This window comes from Mustela nigripes, chromosome 4, assembly GCF_022355385.1.
Source record: "Mustela nigripes isolate SB6536 chromosome 4, MUSNIG.SB6536, whole genome shotgun sequence".
Classification (NCBI taxonomy): domain Eukaryota; kingdom Metazoa; phylum Chordata; class Mammalia; order Carnivora; family Mustelidae; genus Mustela; species Mustela nigripes.
In genome coordinates, this window is record NC_081560.1 from 85,519,933 (window position 1) to 85,538,139 (window position 18,207).

At 45.7% G+C, this 18,207-nt stretch overlaps 1 protein-coding gene across 4 annotated transcripts in view; it reads right to left on the reverse strand.

Moving 5' to 3' along the window:
- Nucleotides 1-7,895, reverse strand: part of NAPEPLD (N-acyl phosphatidylethanolamine phospholipase D) — a 52,427-nt gene extending 44,532 nt beyond the window's left edge. The window contains exon 1 of one of the 4 annotated variants that reach the window (XM_059396985.1): nucleotides 7,791-7,895. Coding sequence is in view for 1 of the 4 variants with exons in the window: in XM_059396982.1 (XP_059252965.1) it covers nucleotides 6,670-6,875 (206 nt within the window). In the remaining 3 variants the exon portion in view is untranslated. The other 3 variants (XM_059396982.1, XM_059396984.1, XM_059396986.1) reach the window with 3 other exon arrangements.
- Nucleotides 7,896-18,207: the final 10,312 nt, after the last annotated feature.

Sequence of the window (18,207 nt, forward strand, 5' to 3'; positions counted from 1 at the left end):
CCTTTAGCTCAGGTCATGATCCCAGGGTCCTGGGATGGAGCCCCTCAGTGGGGAGCCTGCATCTCCCTCTCCCTACCACTCCCTCTTCTTGTGCTCACGCTCTTGCTTGCTGTCAAATAAATAAAATCTTTCAAAAATAAATAAAGTAAAAAAATGCTCTAAAATCAAAATAAAACCCAAAAAAGCTAGAAGAGGCCCACCATAAAAATCTAGTCTCCTCTTTCCTCTTCAGTAACAGAGGCCCAGTTTTACTTAGGGTAGCTAGCCAGGCACCAGCTAAATGAGCACCTTTCCTACCTTTCCAAGCAGGGATTAGCCCTACCGACACTTGGGATTCAAGCAGAAGTCTCCCATGTTGCTTCTGGGAGTCTCCTTGAAGGGCAAGGGAGACACTCTGATTTTTCCTGCATCTTGCTGGCCGGAGCCACACTGAGTGTGAAGGCCACTTCCTAGGAATGGCACAAGAACTAGGACTTCAGGGGCCACCAGACCCACTCTGATTTTTCCAGCTCTAAGCCTCCCAAAACTAATCCCAACTGAGACAATAACCACAGCTGCGAAGGTCAGGGAAGCTATGGAAACCCGGAATCCCTCCTAATGCAAACTCAGGTGAGCCACGCAGCACACGTGACCGCTCTAGCTCACTGCCTTCTGTGTGCCACTTTGAACACATTCACCATCTCACTCAATCCTCAACAGTCCCAAGAGTAGAGGTCAGCTTTATGTTCAAGGCAATGTAATAAAAGGTTTACTGAGTTTAGCCGTTTACATTAGGGCGCCTGGGTGGCTCAGTCATTAAGAGTCTGCCTTCAGGGACACCTGGGTGGCTCAGTTGGTTGGACGACTGCCTTCGGCTCAGGTCCTGATCCCAGATTCCCGGGATCGAGTCCCGCATCGGGCTCCCGGCTCCATGGGGAGTCTGCTTCTCCCTCTGACCTTCTCCTCGCTCATGCTCTCTCTCCCTGTCTCTCTCTCAAATAAATAAATAAAATCTTAAAAAAAAAAAAAAGAGTCTGCCTTCAGCTCAGGTCATGGTCCCAAGGTCCTAGGATCGAGCCCCGCGTGGTCTGCTTCTCCCTCTCCTCTCCTCCTGCCTGTGGTCTGGGTCTCTGTCAAATAAATAAATAAAAATCTTTAAAAAAAAAAAAGCAGTTTACATAAAGTCAAAAAGCTGGTTAACATTTGGGCCTGGAGATCCAACCCAAGTAGAATCAGATTCCAGAGCCCGTGCTCTTTCCGCTAATCATATTAAATCTGCAAGAAAAATCCAGTAAGTTTATCTTGAACAGATACCATGTTCCAAGTTGGCAGCATATAGCCAACAGTTACAGTCTCACAGGCAAGACTAGCCTTTCTTGCGTTCAACAATGTCCTCTTTTTTCCCTTTCAAAGTAAAAAACACTTAGTAGTTCCCTTATAAATATAACTGCCCTTTTAATTTTACATGGAGAAGAGTTCAAATGTGACCTATTTAATCACTAAACTGTTCACGTTTAAAGCTACACAGAAAAGAAAAAGTGATTTTATTTATATAGTTCTATACTCCAGTGGTATAAACAGATAATATCCAGGAGGCCTTGAAGATATTTTCCTTGCCTTTGACAAGATATTTTTGAGTTCCTATAACCCCCTATGGCATTTCATCCTTCCAACTGGGAAGGACTGTTAATCACGGTCAATTGAGACACCTTCAGGCAGGGGGGACCAACTGGGTGTGCCCAGGCCTTACCCAGTCATAGCATGGAGAGCCCTCCATCCTGAGAAACTCCTCAGTCCCAGAAAAACTTGGAGGAGTGACCACTATGTGGCCTCGGGGTACCATATAAAATGCACAGTTAGGTCTTCAACAAAATTTACTAAAATGTGAGCAGTTTATAGTAAATCAGAGATGACCATTATGATAAAGTATGATTTAAGATATTTGGGCAGCTAAGCAAAAAGGAATTATAAAGCTCTACATATTCATGCTTAACCAGAAGAATGCTGCCAAGACAGTCCAGAGCTAGTCAACTTCTTCACTGTAATGATACCCATTATGCCCACCAGCATTCATATTCACGCAGTTAAAAAAAAAACAAGCTCTGAACAGCACAAATACATTTATACACAATGAACATCTCATCTACAAATAAAAGTGAGACGCAAGATGAGCAAAGAATGAGAGAGGAATCAACTTTCACCCAAGAATGTTAAAGTGAAATGGGAGAAAAGTCTCATTTTGAGGTTTCGGTTATGCAAGATCATGAAAGGCTAAAAATTCTTTCAAGAGAAGAAACAGGAAATCTATAAATTAAAGCGGTTGGGCCAGTGCATACTAAAGTCCTTTCTCACTTGAACATTCCATGAGTAAAGTGCATCACTCTGTGACCCCTTTACTTCACAGGTGAAGCACATCAGGCCGGAGGGTTACAGGACATTCCAAGGGTCCAGCTGTGGCTGGGGATAGAGCTGGGGCTGTTTATAAGCCATGCTCATCATAATTATGTTTAAAAACACTTGGACTGGGGTGCCTGGGTGGCTCAGTCAGTTAAGTGCCTTTGGCTCGGGTCACGATCCCAGGATCGAGCCCAGTGTTCCTGCTCATTTGGGAGTCTGCTGCTCCCTCTCCCTCTCTCTCAAATAAAATCTTAAAAACACTCGGACCAAAAGAACATATGATGAGCATAAAAAAAATAAAGGACACATTTCACCTCAGGTAGGGTATTTTACTTAGTTGAGCTCGTAAACAGATAAATGGGCCTTAACATTTTTTTTTTAAAGGGAGTCTCGAAACTTTAAGATTTTATTTATTTGACAGAGAGAGATCATAAGTAGGCAGAGAGGCAGGCAAAGAGAGAAAAGGGGAGAAGCAGGCTCCCCGAGGAGCAGAGAGCCCGATGCGGGACTCAATCCCATGATCCTGAGATCATGACCTGAGCCGAAGGCAGAGGCTTAACTCACTGAGCTACCCAGGTGCCCTAGAAACTGTTTTAAACTGTCCTTCGATACTTCAACCATATAATGGCACAATATATTTTTTTTTTTTTTAGTGTTTCAAGATTCATTGTTTATGCACCAACGGCACAATATTCTGAAATACATGCAGTACTTTTCACAAACTCTCCAAACTCTTCCCAAAGGAAGGAACACAGTGACTTGAAAAGAGAACAAACATCTTTGTAGTTTGAAGGCCCCTCAAAATACAGAAAACTTTTCAAACTAATCATTGCTGCTGTCCAGGTGTCCTAGCATCAGGGTCTTAGCAAAACAAGCAAGCACCTTACCAGTTTAAGAGGTGCCAGAAACAATGAGGAAGCTTGGGGTTTATTATGACAACTTTACTCTAAAAACGAGAGATTACTTCCGAGCACGGAAGTATACAGGCACTTCCTGTTCAGCCAATATGTTACCAGCCCTTAATCTGGGAAGACCCCCAATTTAGATAAACCTGAAAATCTGGGACATCTGGGTGGCTCAGTCCATTAACCACCTGCCTTGGGCTCAGATCATGATCCCAGGGCCACGGGATACATTCCCACATCCAGCTCCCTGCTCAGTGAGGAGTCTGCTTCTCCCTCTGCCGCTCCCCCTGCTTGAGCGCACTCGCTAGCTCGCTCTCTCTCGCTCTCTCGCTCTCGCTCTCTCTCAAATAAATAAAATCTTTAAAAAAAAAAAAAAAGAAAAGAAAAGAAAAAGAAAATCTGCTGCCTTCCAGAGAAAAGATGGATTATTTTAGGTAGCAGGTACAGACTGAGCTATTACTCAATCACGCGTCTGAACTGATGCTGACCCATCTGCATGCCAGGCCTGTACCCCTAGAACTGATGCTACTGATCACTCACAAACAGGGTTAGGGGTGTCATCTATTGCTGTAATGCTGACCAAAGCTTGCTGAGACCCACCACTCAACCCGGGTTTCACTGGTACCCCTTTCTAACAAGGGGCAGCAGGGCACATTCCTGCACAAGGCCAGAGCTGCTGTGCTCGGGGACCTCAGCTAAAATTTCCTAGGCTCTCAGTTTTCTGACTGCCTCATCTGTGGAATGGGGCATGTCCATTAAATCAAGCTAAAGATACATAAATACTTGAAAGGTCTTTGTAAGTTGCAATCTTAATACTGATAAGACATTATCCAACGAGTTGACAAAAGACTTTCTGACATAACAAACTGCCCCTGAGGTCATCCAAATTCACATATAATCTGTCACAGAAGTCTTAATATTTAAATACACAGTAAGCACTTATTAATTCAAAAGACAAGTCAACCAAAGCACTATAAATTATAGACAAGCAGGTAAAATTCTTCAGTTAGAATGGTATATTACAAGAACCTTATTCTGGAAATCACACTATTTCTTTTCTTTTCTTTTTTTTTTTGTTACGATTTACTTATTTGAGGCAGGAGGGGAGAGGGGATGGGAGAGAGAATCTCAAGCCGACTCTGTACTGAGGGGGTAGCTTGACTTTGGGGCTGGATCCCACCACCCTGAGATCACGCCCTAAACAGAACCAAGAGTTGAACATTTAACTGACTGCACACACAGGCGCCCCACATGAGTGATTTTTTTTTAAAATGCCAATTTTACACATGCCCTCACAGGCCTTCAATATAAAGGTGCTCGTTAACAATCACATGCACAGTTCATTTCCCCAATAATATTCAATGCACTTTTTACTTGTATCCTTTTCAATCTAAAATGCCAGACCAACACAGCCCCCAGCTACAGTCATATTCTTATTAACATAAAAGGAGTAGAATGGAATGGAAAAACCCTCTACATCCAAAGCTACCTACCACTACAAAGAAAAAGGAGATTGAAAATCAAAGGCAAATAGTACTTTTCCAAATACAGACAAAATGTTCTTTTAAAATCCCCAAACTCCTAAGTACCAAAGGAACATAATAACCTTTTCAAACAAACATAAGAGGATGATTGTATCAACTAAAACAGAACCAAAACCCTACAATGGAATGCTTATATCAAAATGTCCTTCTGGGGCGCCTGGGTGGCTCAGTGGGTTAAGCCTCTGCCTTCAACTCAGGTCATGATCTCAGGGTCCTGGGATGGAGCCTGGCTTTGGGCTCTTTGCTCAGAGGGGAGCCCGCTTCCCCCCACCCCTCTGCCTGCCTCTCTGCCTACTTGTGATCTCTGTGTCAAATAAATACATAAAATCTTAAGAAAAGGAGAAAAATAAAGAAAATAAAATGTCCTTCATACAATCATCCCCGGACTAATTTAAAAATTAAGTTTTGCAATGTGAAATCTGTATAATTTAACCTGGAATTGTGAGCAATAATAGGGTATGAGAACTACTCTTAAGTATTTTCCCCTCTTAGAGACTTACAGAAACTCTTGCAACAGGAAAGCCTGCAGAGTGCAATTTTTGGAATTGGGACTGTATTTCCAGTTGAGTCACAACAGTTTTAAATTATTAAACAAGTACACTTGCCCTAGTTTCTTCTCTCACAGGCCTCATGTTGTTGGTTTTTTTTTTTTTTTGTTTTTGTTTTTTGTTTTTTTGCAACAACATCGGACTGCTGTGCGATATACGTAATCTTTTCTTTTTAAAGATTACATAACTTCTTTCTAATCGATATCTATGTCCGAGACTACATCAAAAACGATGTACCTAAAACATAAACAGAACTGCTAGATAACCACTTTTAACTGAGATTGAAAGTGTTTAATTTTCAGAGAGCTATAGCTCAGGAATGACTTTCTCAATAAATTAATCAGAATTATCAAAGAGCAAATACTCCATGCTCAGCCAAAGTAAACGAGATGAGTCCTATTATAACAGCAAAGGCAAAGACAAGAACTAAGTGACTTTTTAAAGGTTAACTCTTCTCATTCTCTCAGTATTTTCCAGGTTCGACTGCTGTGCTGATGCACGGCTGGAGTCCGTGGGAGCGTATTTCTCAACTACCGGGACCACAGCGAGTTCTACATCGGGGAGGAAAAAAACGTTACCTGCACAGCCGCTCCGAAAAACCTGCAACACCCAACTTAAGAAACCACCACGGGACAGAAAACTCAAGAAAGCACCAGCTTCCACCACCGCACCCCACTTTGCTCCTTTCTTTTGCTCTCCCATTCAGTTAACTTTGAATACAAACGCAGAGAAACCTGTTGGATTTTTTTTTTTTAAGATAAATACCATAAATGAAGCAGAAATTAGTTCCTCTACGGAAGCTGTCGGCCACTCATTTACAAAGCCAAAAGGACACCCACATGTATTCCGATCAGGGAAGATGCAACCTGGTGATTTGCAGAGAAGATGGGATCTGAAACAAGTCCCAGAGACGGCTACTCTCCCAAAAGGAGGGGGAAGGGGGGGAATGTGGCTCTTCACCCAGGCAGCTTCAGCGATGTGGGCTCCGCAACTCCCGAGGTGCGGAAATTCAAACGGAGCCGGGCCGCTCACACGCGCAGCGTCTCCAGGAGGGGGCAGGGCTCGGCACCCGGAATCCCACCCACGGCGCGCTCTGTTTCGCGGAGGAGTCCACAAACAGCCCCAGGTCGGCAGTGCGAGCTGCTCCACCCAGAGGCCGAGGGGAAAGTGAGCCGCGAAAGGGATGCGCGGGCGGGAAGAAGCCGCCCTGCGCCAGGCGGGAGCGGGAGCGGGAGCCGGAGCGCAGACCTCCCGGCGCTGCAACCCCCCGCGGCGGAGGGGCGGGGCGGGGCTCACCTGGCGTGGGCGGCGGCAGGGCGCGCGCGCTGCCGCTGCTCCTCCTGGGCTGCGGGCCACGGCGCCCTCGGGCACAGCGCCGCCGCGCAGCGGGAGTGGCCCCGGCGGCCGGCGCCCGGGTTCTTCCGCCCCCGGCTCCGGCGCGCCGGCTCTGCCGAGGGCGCCAGCAGCTGCAGGCTCCGCCTCAACGCCCGCCGCCTCGCCATCCCGGAGGCGAGCTGAACCCATGGGCCGAGGCAAAGTTCGCTCTACGTGGCCTGCTCACTCAGTCATTGTGACCTTCGAATCTGGCAGTCCTGCCAGCGTCGGAACTGTCGCTTCGGCCTTTACCAAGATGGCCGCCCCCGCGGACCCCAACGCTGAGGCCATCTTGGTAAAGGAGGCGCTGCGGGGCACGCGCTTAGCCGTACCGGCCCCACCCCCACCCCCACCCCCTCCGCTGGCCTCCGGGCCAGCGCGCGCCTCGGGTTCGCGCTGCAGAAACCTTTCCCCCACTCTACTGGTTACCGTGCCCCAAATCAGTAGCTAACTCTCAGATCAATGAACACGTTCCTACATACCAGCCCTAGGTGCTAAGACTAAGCGGGATCTTGGTGGCATCTCATAACCCGCTATGGTAGTAGACAAGCTATTGGTAGCAGAATACTTAAAACCGATGGCGCCATGAGCTTGGCAGCAAAGAAACTAACTTGAAGTATGTACAAGAGATATTGCATATTAATGGCAGCACTGCCTTGTCACGGTGTGTTCATTACCTCTTAAAATGATGTCACAGCCTACTACTACAGTTCTTGGTTTTTGTTTGTTTTTACACTCTCAGGATAAAGAGGATGAAATTGTGATTGCGAGTTTCTCCCCTTATTTTTTATAGGTTTTCTTTTTGGTTTTTTTGTTTGTTTGTTTTTTGGTCAGAGAGAGAGAGAGAGAGCACAGGCAGGCAGAGTGGTAGGCAGAGGCAGAGGGAGAAGCTCCCTGCCCCGCAAGGAGCCCGATGTGGGACTTAATCCCAGGACACTGGAATCATGCAGTCCTGGCAGCCGCTTAACTAACTGAGCCACCCAGTCGTCCCCCCCCTTTTTTTTTTTTTTTTTTTTTTTTAGTTTTTTAAAGAGGTTACTTACTGAGAGAGACCACGGACTCACAGTGGGGTGAGCAGAGACAGATGGAGAAGCAGACCCCCGCTGTGCAGGGAGCCCCACAGGAGACTGGATGCCAGCACTCCGGCAACACGACCTGCGCTGAAACACGCTTAACTGAGGCACCCAAACGCCCTAGGGATTTTCCTTTTTTTTTTTTTTTTAAGATTTTATTTATTTGACAGACAGAGATCACAAGCAGTCAGAGAGGCAGGCAGGGAGAGAGGAGGAAGCAGACTCGATCCCAGGACCCTGGGACCATGACCTGAGCCGAAGGCAGAGGCTTTAACCCACTGAGCCACCCAGGCGCCCCATGGGATTTTCCTTTTAAACTGCACAATATTATGTTCTAAAAAGTAATTTAAGTATAAGCCGCTTGAAATCAGGTTGAAATTGAATTCACCAGCAGATGGTTGGGCAAAAAGATTCCTTCAAAAGACTCTTGTGGGACTTGAGGGTCAGAGCAGGTTTTTTGGGGGGTTGGGGTTCGAAAAACACACAGGCCCCAAATGCAGGTAGGGCTACTGGGAAGTACAAACCATTTGGCTATCTGAAAGTGAAAGTGTTGTACAAAGATTAGGTCAGGTGTGAACCTTTCTTCCTCGGGCTAGTGCTGATGTCACTCAATATTCTGTTCATATTCCTGTTTCTAGAATTGTCCCAAGAGCATCTTTTATAACTTTTTCCCTCTGAACTAGGATACTGTCTGGGTTCATGCACTGCATTTGCTTACTGTGCTTAAGAATCTGTTTGAAATGTCCACTTGCTAACCCTTCCCTGCACATACTTACAGATACCACGGAGAGACAAATGTCCACAGGGTGTTTTAACATGAGAGCCAGTACTTGGGATAAGCATATTTCTAAGTCAGGGAAGTCTGGGAGGAATGAATATTCTGTTAACACAACATTGAGATTATAATTGAAGCTGTAATAACTAAGGGGTAATGTTTATACTTGCCTAACTCCTAGAATACTACATAAACTTTATGGATTGTGTGTTGTAATCTCTGCTCAACACAACTTCCAAAGCTTTTACAATGGTTGGATTTTTTTTCTAGGCAATGAAAAGAAGCTGAACAAGTATAACAATTTATATCACTCCAGGCAAAATTTCTAGGTTGCAACTCTTCCCGGTATAGGGCAAAGTGAACACTGCACCCTCTGCATTTCACTCATGGTTTAATTTTAGATCCTGACTTGCTGAACTGGGTGTTATTTGTCCTTCCCTCATAAGCCACCCCTAGGAAGCCAGGCACTTAACACATAATGGTAACTACTTGTCTTCTAAATGGTTACTCTTAAAAACAAGACAACAGGCCCAATGTGGACTCACTCAGGCTAAGCTTCCCATCACCAAACTGAGAATTTGTTGTTGCCTCTCTCAGAAATGGAGTCTTAATCAGGATCATCTGCCGGATAGACACTCCCCCAGTCATTGCCTGAAGGAAAGAGACCTTGCCACACCAGTCCACTTTCTGCTAGTGTAACTTTGTCCTGTGCCTTTGGAACTCCTCGAGAAACATAAAGATGGATGGAAATTAAGATGGACAGTAATGCTATATAGCAAGGCTTGACTTTAAATGATACACATTTTTATCTTCCTTTCTTGAAGCCTCTCCTTCCCCTTCACTTTTCTATAGAATCCGTTGTTCCAAGGAACTCCATACAGACGCTGACACCTTGCTGACCTCAACATACACTTAGCAACAAGACTCAGGGGGTCAGTGAGTCTTAAGACCACCTTGAAGACAATGAAGGCAGCTGGAAACCCATACCAGATTTTGGTCAAAACTGCCAGCCCCTGTTTTGTTTTGTTTTGTTTTGTTTTGTTGATTTTATTTGAAAGAGCAGGAGACAAGGAGTCAGAGGGAGAAGGGAGACTCCCCACTGAGAGGGGAGCCCTACTCAGACTCTGGGATCATGACCTGAGCTGAAGGCAGATGCTTAACAAACTGAACCACCCAGATGCCCCAATCCTGTAATTTTCAATAAAACCCCTTGGCCTTTTTCTCCCCAGAGGAGAGGGCATGTCTGCTGTTTTGAAGGCATTAGCCTGCGGCGGCCTCCTTTGCCCGCCAAAGTAAGGAAACAGTCATTTCTCTTAATCCCCAAACTCTGTCTTCGTGTTGTATTTTAGCCCCAGAGCAGAGAGATCGATTACCACACCTTCTGCCGAGAAGTCTATCGTTTTGTACAGTTACTCAGAACTCTTTTCTATCTGCTGGATGGGATGCTGCCTGATTCATGAATCACTGAATAAAATAAGATCTTTAAAAATGTGCTCAATTGGGCACCTGGTTGGCTCAGTGGGTTAGGGCCTCTGCCTTCGGCTCAGGTCATGATCTCAGGGTCCTGGGATGGAGCCCCGCATCAGGCTCTCTGCTCGGCAGGGAGTCTGCTTCCCTCTCTCTCTCTGCCTGCCTCTCTGTCAAATAAGTAAATAAAATCTTTTTTTAAAAAATGTGCTCGATTGAGGGATGCCTGGGTGGCACAACTCCGTAGTGTTAAGCATACTCACATTGTTGGGGAAACAGATCTCCCGAATTTTTTCATCTTCCAACTCTGAAACTCTATACCCATTAAACAACACTCCCTTTTTCCCCCCTACCCGTAGGCCCTGACAACCACTATTCTACTTTCTGTTTATGTGGAACTGACGGTCTCATTAGCTCTTAAATGGAATCATCCAGTAATTGTCTTTTTCGTCACTGGCCTATTTCACTTGCATGGTGTCCTCAAGATTGATCCATGTGGTAGTGTCGGACAGGATTTTCTTTCTTGTTAAGGCTGAATAATAGTCCGTTGTTCTTACTTGCCACATGTTATTTATGCATTCATCCACTGATGGACGCTTGCACGGCTTCTACCATCGTGAGTAGTGATACTCTCAACAAGGAATTGCAAACATTTCTTCAAACCCTGCTCTCCATTCTTTTAGCTATGTACCCAGAAGTAGGATTGCTGGGTCCTATGGCATTACTATTTTTTTTTTTAAGATTTTATTTATTTATCTGTCAGAGAGAGAGCGAGCGAGAGTGAGCACAGGCAGAGTCAGAGGGAGAAGCAGGCTCCCTGCGGAGCAAGGAGCCCGATGTGGGACTTGATCCCATGACGCTGGGATGATGACCTGAGCTGAAGGCAGCTGCTTAACCAACTGAGCCACCCAGGCGTCCCCATTACTTTTTTTTTTTTTAAGATTTTATTTATTTATTTGAGAGAGACAGTGAGAAAGGGAACACAAGCAAGGAAAGAGAGGGAGAAGCAGCTCCCTTTGTAGCTCTGCATGTGTGCCAGTCGATTCAAAACACTGTTAAAACTTTATCGTACTGAGGGACACCTGGGTGACTCAGTCTGTGAGAGTCTGCCTTTGGCTCAAGTCATGATCTCAGGGTCCTGGGAGAGAGTCCTGCATCAGGCTCCCTGCTTGGCGGAAAGCCTGCTTCTCCGTCTCCCACTCCCACTCCCCTGCTTGTGTTCCCTCTCTCACTGTGTCTCTCTCTGTCAAATAAATAAAATCTTTTTAAAGGGGGGGATTAAGACTCTGTTTCTTAAGACTAATTTCCACACTATAGTTATAAGATCATACTTTGAATTTCATTTAGCCTTTATTCCGCCCACTAGAAAAGAGACTAGCTAGATATTATAGTATTTCTGTTGTGTGAAAAGTATTATTTCTCTTACTGGTAACTGCCAGCATATTTCACTCTTTCTCAATCTAAAGCACTCAGGGTGGGACACCTGGGTGGCTTAGTTGGTTAAGTGTCTGCCTTCAGCTCAGGTCGTGATCCCGGGATCTGGGGATCAAGTCCCATATAGGGCTCTCTCCTCAGTGGGGAACCTTCTCTCTCTGCCTGCCCCTCCCCCTGATGTGCTCTTTCTCTCTGATAAATAAAAATCTTTATAGACTAAATACATATATTAGTAAATAAATAAAACAAAACACTCAGGGTATGATCTTCAAAATGTAGAATCTAAGCCCCAGGTAACCTCATCCAAATCATGCTGATTGCTTTGACAATTTTAAAAATCAGAATTTTTCTGAGAAAGAGCCTTTTCTGTGCATTAACACCACAAAAAGCACAGGGGAGAACTCCAGAAGCAGAGGAATGAGTCTGCCAACATTGCCATCTACTCTACCTGGAAAATTCTGTGCTTCCAAGTATAGCACTGAGATAGTACAAGCCAGCAGGCTACTTTGAATCATGAAACTTGAGACATATTAAAAAATAATAATAATAGGGGTGCCTGGGTGGCTCAGTGGGTTAAAGCCTCTGCCTTCAGCTCAGGTCATGATCCCAGGGTCCTGAGATCAAGGCCCGCATTGGATCTCTGTTCAGCAGGGAGCCTGCCTTCTCCTTTCTCTCTGACTGCCTCTCTGCCTTCTTGTGATCTCTCTGTGTCAAATAATTAAATTCTTAAAAGAAAAAAAAACGACTGTAATTCAGAATAAAGAACCAAACAAATTCCAAAATTGAAACACCAAAACCTAACTGTTTATGTTGAGGGCTTTCAATTTTCTGTCTCCCTCAGCCGCCCAGTTAAACGCCCTAGGTTATGAGGCCGAGGCCCAGAGATAGAGATTTTCCTAATGAATTGAGGGGATTAATTGAACTTTTACATTCCACTGAGTGCCCAAAGAACTTGACTTGATTCCGTCCTCTCACGGGGCCTTTGCTTGTGCTGCTCTGGGCAGTGTGGCATACCTCTCACTTAGGCATTGCTATTCGGAGCAGTGAATGTAGCTCGAGCCAGCCTTGCCACAGAAACATACAGAGGCTAAGGCAAGAATATTAATGTAGTATACATCCTACATGGCTAATTATTGGAAAATTATACATCACACTGAAACCATTAAGTAAAAGATCTTCAGCCCTCCTACCTTAACAAAATACACCTTCATAAGGATGAGGCCCGGGTTCTGTAGAGTTCTCTGCCTCCTCTGAGCTCTCCACTAGGCCCTGGAGCTCACTCAGAGAGAGCTGGCAACTGGACCATGACACTGGCTTTGAGCTTTTGTCCTTTACTGTGATGGCATGGAGCTTACCCATGTGGACCCTTCCCAGTGTTTATGTCCCATCCATGCCCAAGAGAATGCCACCCCTGGACTTTGGGGTGCACAAGAGGACAGACATGGAGTGAGGTTGGTGCAGGCCCTGGAAGAAGTCTCAGGACCCCTGTGGCAAAAGAGTCTTATTCCTCGGTACCTGGAGAGTGGTTGGGGGTGGAGCTTGGGCTCTAAGAAAGCAGGTCTCCGGGGCATACTTCCAGAGGGTGCAGTACAAGGAGGCCAGCATGGGCTCTCATGTGCAAACCTAGAGCATTGGCCCCTCCTCCCTAGATCTGAGGACAGTTATGACCTAAAGCACGTGCCAATCCAGCATCAGAAACTAGGGGCGCCTGGGTGGCTCAGTTGGTTGAGCCTCTGTCTTCAGCTCAGGTCATGATCTCAGGGTCCTGGGATCAAGCCCCGCATCCGCCTCTCTGCTCAGCAGGGAGCCTGCTTCCCCCTCTCTCTCTGCCTGACCCCCTGCCTACTTGTGATCTCTGTCAAATAAATAAAATCTTAAAAAAAAAGGAAGAAAGAAAGAAACTATGAGTCTTCAGTATTCCCACATCAAGGTGGTTTATTCCCAGTGCTCAGCTAGTCATGTGGTTCTGCCATTATTGGCTCAGCAAGCACAAATTTCAGAAGGAGTCTTCTAACCCGTTTTAAATGAAGCAACACATTTCCAGTACAAGGGTAATCCAGCTCAGATGGCATTTATCATGGGCAGAGAGAAAAACCATTGCCTTCTTCCCCGACAAGGATCAGACCCATCCCTCAGGTACCTGATTCTCCATAAACTCAAGTCACAAAATAAGGGATGCTTGTCCCAGCCCTTCCCATCTACCCCTGAATTTCCAAGTCCACGGGCACAAACAGGTATGTGCAGTCTGCCTGTATCTAGTTCAGAAACAAAGAGTTACTACCTGTAGTAAACGGAACAATCCTCTGTTCTCCCTAAAATATCCACCTTCTAATCCCCAGAGTCTGTAAATGTGACTCTGTGTGGCAAAGAAACTGTATACACGTAATTAAATTAGGATCTAAAAAGAGGGAGTTTAGCCTGGGTGAGCTCGGTGGGTCCTAAAAGTAGTCATGATCCTTGTAAGAGGGAGGCAAGGAATGCATGTAGCCTCTAGCAGGAACCAGTCCTGTGATAACTTGACCTTAGCCCAGTGAAACGAATTTTGGCTTTTGGTCTCCTGAACTGTAAGAAAATAAATTTGTATAAATCACCAAGTTGATGGTCATTTGTTTCAACAACCTTGGAAAACTCACACACCCTCTTGTAAGCCATCTTGGAAGTCTTATAACAATTTGTATAAGATATGGATGTCATGCTAACTTGAGAAATGAGTAGACACCTAGATCTAAACTCTATACTGTGACTTCGGGGTTGAACTCTGAGATACCCGATTTCTGGACTTTATAGGAATAGCCTGCCTGGTTGGGGCTAGGAGTCATGGTTGGAGAAAAGAGAGAAGACCTAGCACTAGAAGAGATTGCTTCTGGTCCTCACATGAACACATTGACAACCCTGAGCCACCATGATCATGAAGATCCCCTCTAAAATTCGGAAGTGGAGGGGCGGCTGGGTGGCTCAGTGGGTTAAAGCTGCTGCCTTCGGCTCAGGTCATGATCCCAGGGTCCTGGGATCGAGCCCCGCATCGGGCTCTCTGCTCAGCAGGGGGCCTGCTTCTTCCTCTCTCTCTGCCTGCCTCTCTGCCTACTTGTGATCTCTGCCTGTCAAATAAATAAATAAAATCTTTAAAATAAAATAAAATAAAATTCGTAAGTGGAGCCCAACAGATCTTCCCTTTGAACTTCACAGTCACGTGTTACTGCTATTACAGTCTCTCTCCAGGCTCCCTCTCCAGCCTCCCTGCCTACCACACCAACCACCCACACGTCCAAGCTTGTACACATGTCATTTCTCCTGCTAGGAATTTCCTTCCCTGTCTTCACCCTCTGAGCATTCAGGCTCATTTCTCAATGCTCAGACCGAGAACCACCACCTTTGAGAAGATCACCCACCCTTTCCAAAGCAGAAGGGTTATCTCTGACCTTAGCGCTTTCAGAGAACTATTAAACCCATTATTGAAGTGTGACTATTTGTTTGCATTTCCGTCTCCCTAACCAGAATGTGGACTAACCATCTACACATACTCTGATGTGTATTTCTACCTCTGGCACCGAATTCTGTGTTTAGCACACAGCCTGCACTCCTACTATGGCTGTAGACTAGAGAAAATGATTAAATGAAAAGAAAAAGAGGATTATTCCCCAAATTCTGCAGAGCCTGTGGGGCTGGGCACGGGGTGGGAAGTGGGGAGAGATGGAGGTGAAGTACTGGGGGACAAAAAACTCCTGTTTCAGCAAGACATCCAGAGCTCCGGAGAAAAAGAGAGGCTGATTTGCGGGATGATTCAATTCAAGGCTGTCCTCGGATGCTCATTGTACATGCAATTTGGCGTCTCTCTTGACCTTGCTTCAAAGTCAGTTTCTAAGTGGAGTGAACAGTGTGAGCCACCTCACACAGCAATCTGCTGATTAGAAGCTCTTAACTGGGGCGGATGGCAGGCGGCCATACACGATTTGTCAACTCTGCATCCTTGCGTGCCTCCAGGCAGAGGCTGCAGCTTTAGAATTTTATGGTAGCTAGCTAACAAATCTGTCCTCGTAGACCCTTCTGGCTAACAACTCAAAACATTTGGTTTTCCTTCCTAGGCATCACCGCTACCCTCCCCCACTCCTGGAGTGCTCCAGATAGATCTCGCATTTTCTGGCTTCGAGTACAAAGGCCAAAACCACTCAAAAAACCTCCTTGAAGTGGAAAGAAGTTTGTCACTTGCACACATCTCGAAAAACCGTGAAATCCACACTTTCTGCAATATATACAGACATTAATTTGTGGTGTTCCTTGACCATGCAGCCCTCTTTATGACATAGTCCTCTCTGTATTCCTTTGCTGTTTTATACCATGTCCTTATGTTGGTTTAGGATTTTGCTTTTCAGGTTCAGCTCTTTTAACATACATTTTTGTGCATTCTCTATACACACCAGACACTATGTTAAGTACTTTCCAATTCTCCGTCTTCAGAACAAACTCAGACACTAGGTGTAATGACTCTCCTCTTAGGAGAAAGTGGACATTTAGAGAGACTGACTTTCCTAAGGGCACAAGGCCAGGAAGATGTGGAAACAAGATTCAGGCCCACTTCTGTTGGATGGAGGGATCCAATAATTAGACTCTCCTCTTGCTTGCTTTTTTTTTTTTTTAATATTTTTTATTTATTTATTTGACAGATCACAAGTAGGCAGAGAGGCAGGCAGAGACAGAGGAGGAAGCAGGCTCCCCACTGAGCAGAGAGTCCGATGCAGGGCTTGATCCCAGGACCCTGGGATCATGACCTGAGAGGCTTTAACCCACTGAGCCACCCAGGTGCCCATCTCTTGCTTGCTTTTTACAGTGCTAATGTGACATTGTAATGCTTAATAAAGACCACTTAGCAATTAACAATAGCCTAGAGTGTGGGTAAGGGGTACAAAGAAATGTAATCCTGATTTTCAAAATTCAAGATTTCTATAATTTCCTTTATGAAAAATGTAGGCACTGCCATCATGTAGCTTGCCATCTGGTATCATCATCTAGGTGGGTAGCACTGTGCACCCCTTATGCTCCAAGTGTCCCCAGCATTAAGGGCTGATGGTTAACCCTCTTGGAAAACAAACTACTGTTTAATTCCTAAAGTTAGGGAGAGCAGAGTTAGAGCCCCAAGGACTCTCTACATGGATCTAAACCAAAAATCAAAGACAGGTTTACCACGTACATGTTAATGTACATTGAGGGGAACCGTAGTGGAAGTTAGAATGCTTTATAGAAATTCACATTAACCTACAACCTCTGTCATGGTCTGTGCCATCATTAAGATGAAATCCACTGTGAATTAGGATCGATTTTTTTCTGTAAGATTTTGAGAGAGAGAAAGAGCAGGCATGAGTTGGGGGGTGGAAGTTGGGGAGGAACAGAGGCAGTGGGAGAAGCAGACTCCCCACTGAGCAAGGAGCCTAACACCGGCTCTGTCCCGGGGCCCTGAGATCAAGACCTGAGCCGAAGGCAGATGCCCAACTGACTGAGCCACCCAGGTGCCCCTGAGATTGATTATTTAGTAGACACAATCTGCAACCCAGATCTTCTATGGAGGAATAAGGACTATGAGGGAATTTCTAACACAAGCAGTGAGCTTAGGGTTCAGATTATTCCAGATTTGCAAGGACAGAGGTTCACTCTTGGCTTGGTTTTGACTCCTCCAAGAAGCTACTCAGTTCCCCCAAGAACAAGAACAATGGACTCTGGTGATTTCCCAGGGGTCTATGAGGAAGCCCATATGAGTGCGTGAAAATCACTAGGAAAGAGTCTTTAAAATACGGAGAGGAGCACCTTGGTAGCTCAGTCGGTTAAGCATCTGCCTCTGGCTCAGCTCATGATCCCAGGGTCCTGGGATGACCCCCACAACAGGGTCCCTCCTGAATGCCTCTCCCTCTCCCTATGCCCCTACACCCTATTTGTGTGATCGTGCTTGCGTGTGTGAACTCACATGCTCTCAAAAACAAATAAAAACTTTAAAAAATGCAGAGGCCTCACCCAGTCTAAGCCCCAGTAATAGCCACAACTACTACTTTATATAGCAGTGTTTCCTGTGTTCCAGGCACTCTTCTAAACACTTAACAAACACTCATTTAACCTCTCAACAGCCCTGTGGGGTCAATGTTGTTACCATCACCATCTATCAGTGATGAAAATGAGACACAGAGAAGTTAAGGAACTTGCCCGAGGCCACCCAGCTAGCTGGGGCTGAACCAGGCTTCAACATAAGCTCCTTGGCTCTGGAGTCAGTACTTTAGCCTCCATGCTGCAGTCTCCAGAACCTGTACATTAACAAGTTTTCCAGGTGATTGGGATGTGCAGGAAGACTTGGAACACCCAGCAATCCTCAGTGAATGGATGGATCTCCTCTCACAATCCTGTTCCTGTTCCAGGCAGCCAGCCACCTCAGGGCCACCTGGTTTTTGAATTTCAAGTCATTAGCTACTGCATCCTGTGCCCCATGGAGACGAAGTCTGGTCCCGGAATGAAGCCGATAGAGAAGAGTGTAGATCAGGGGGGACATGAAGCCATATATTGGGGTGACTCCTAGAACTTGGAGGAGCTGGCTGTTCGTGTGTCTCTTCCCCACCCTATGTTTGATAGCATTGTGTTGGTGGCTTGAAATACACCGGCTTGAGAATATTTACACCAGAGAAATCAGCAAACGCTACAAACCAGGACTTCCATTTCCCCCGGAGAGCCGGGAGT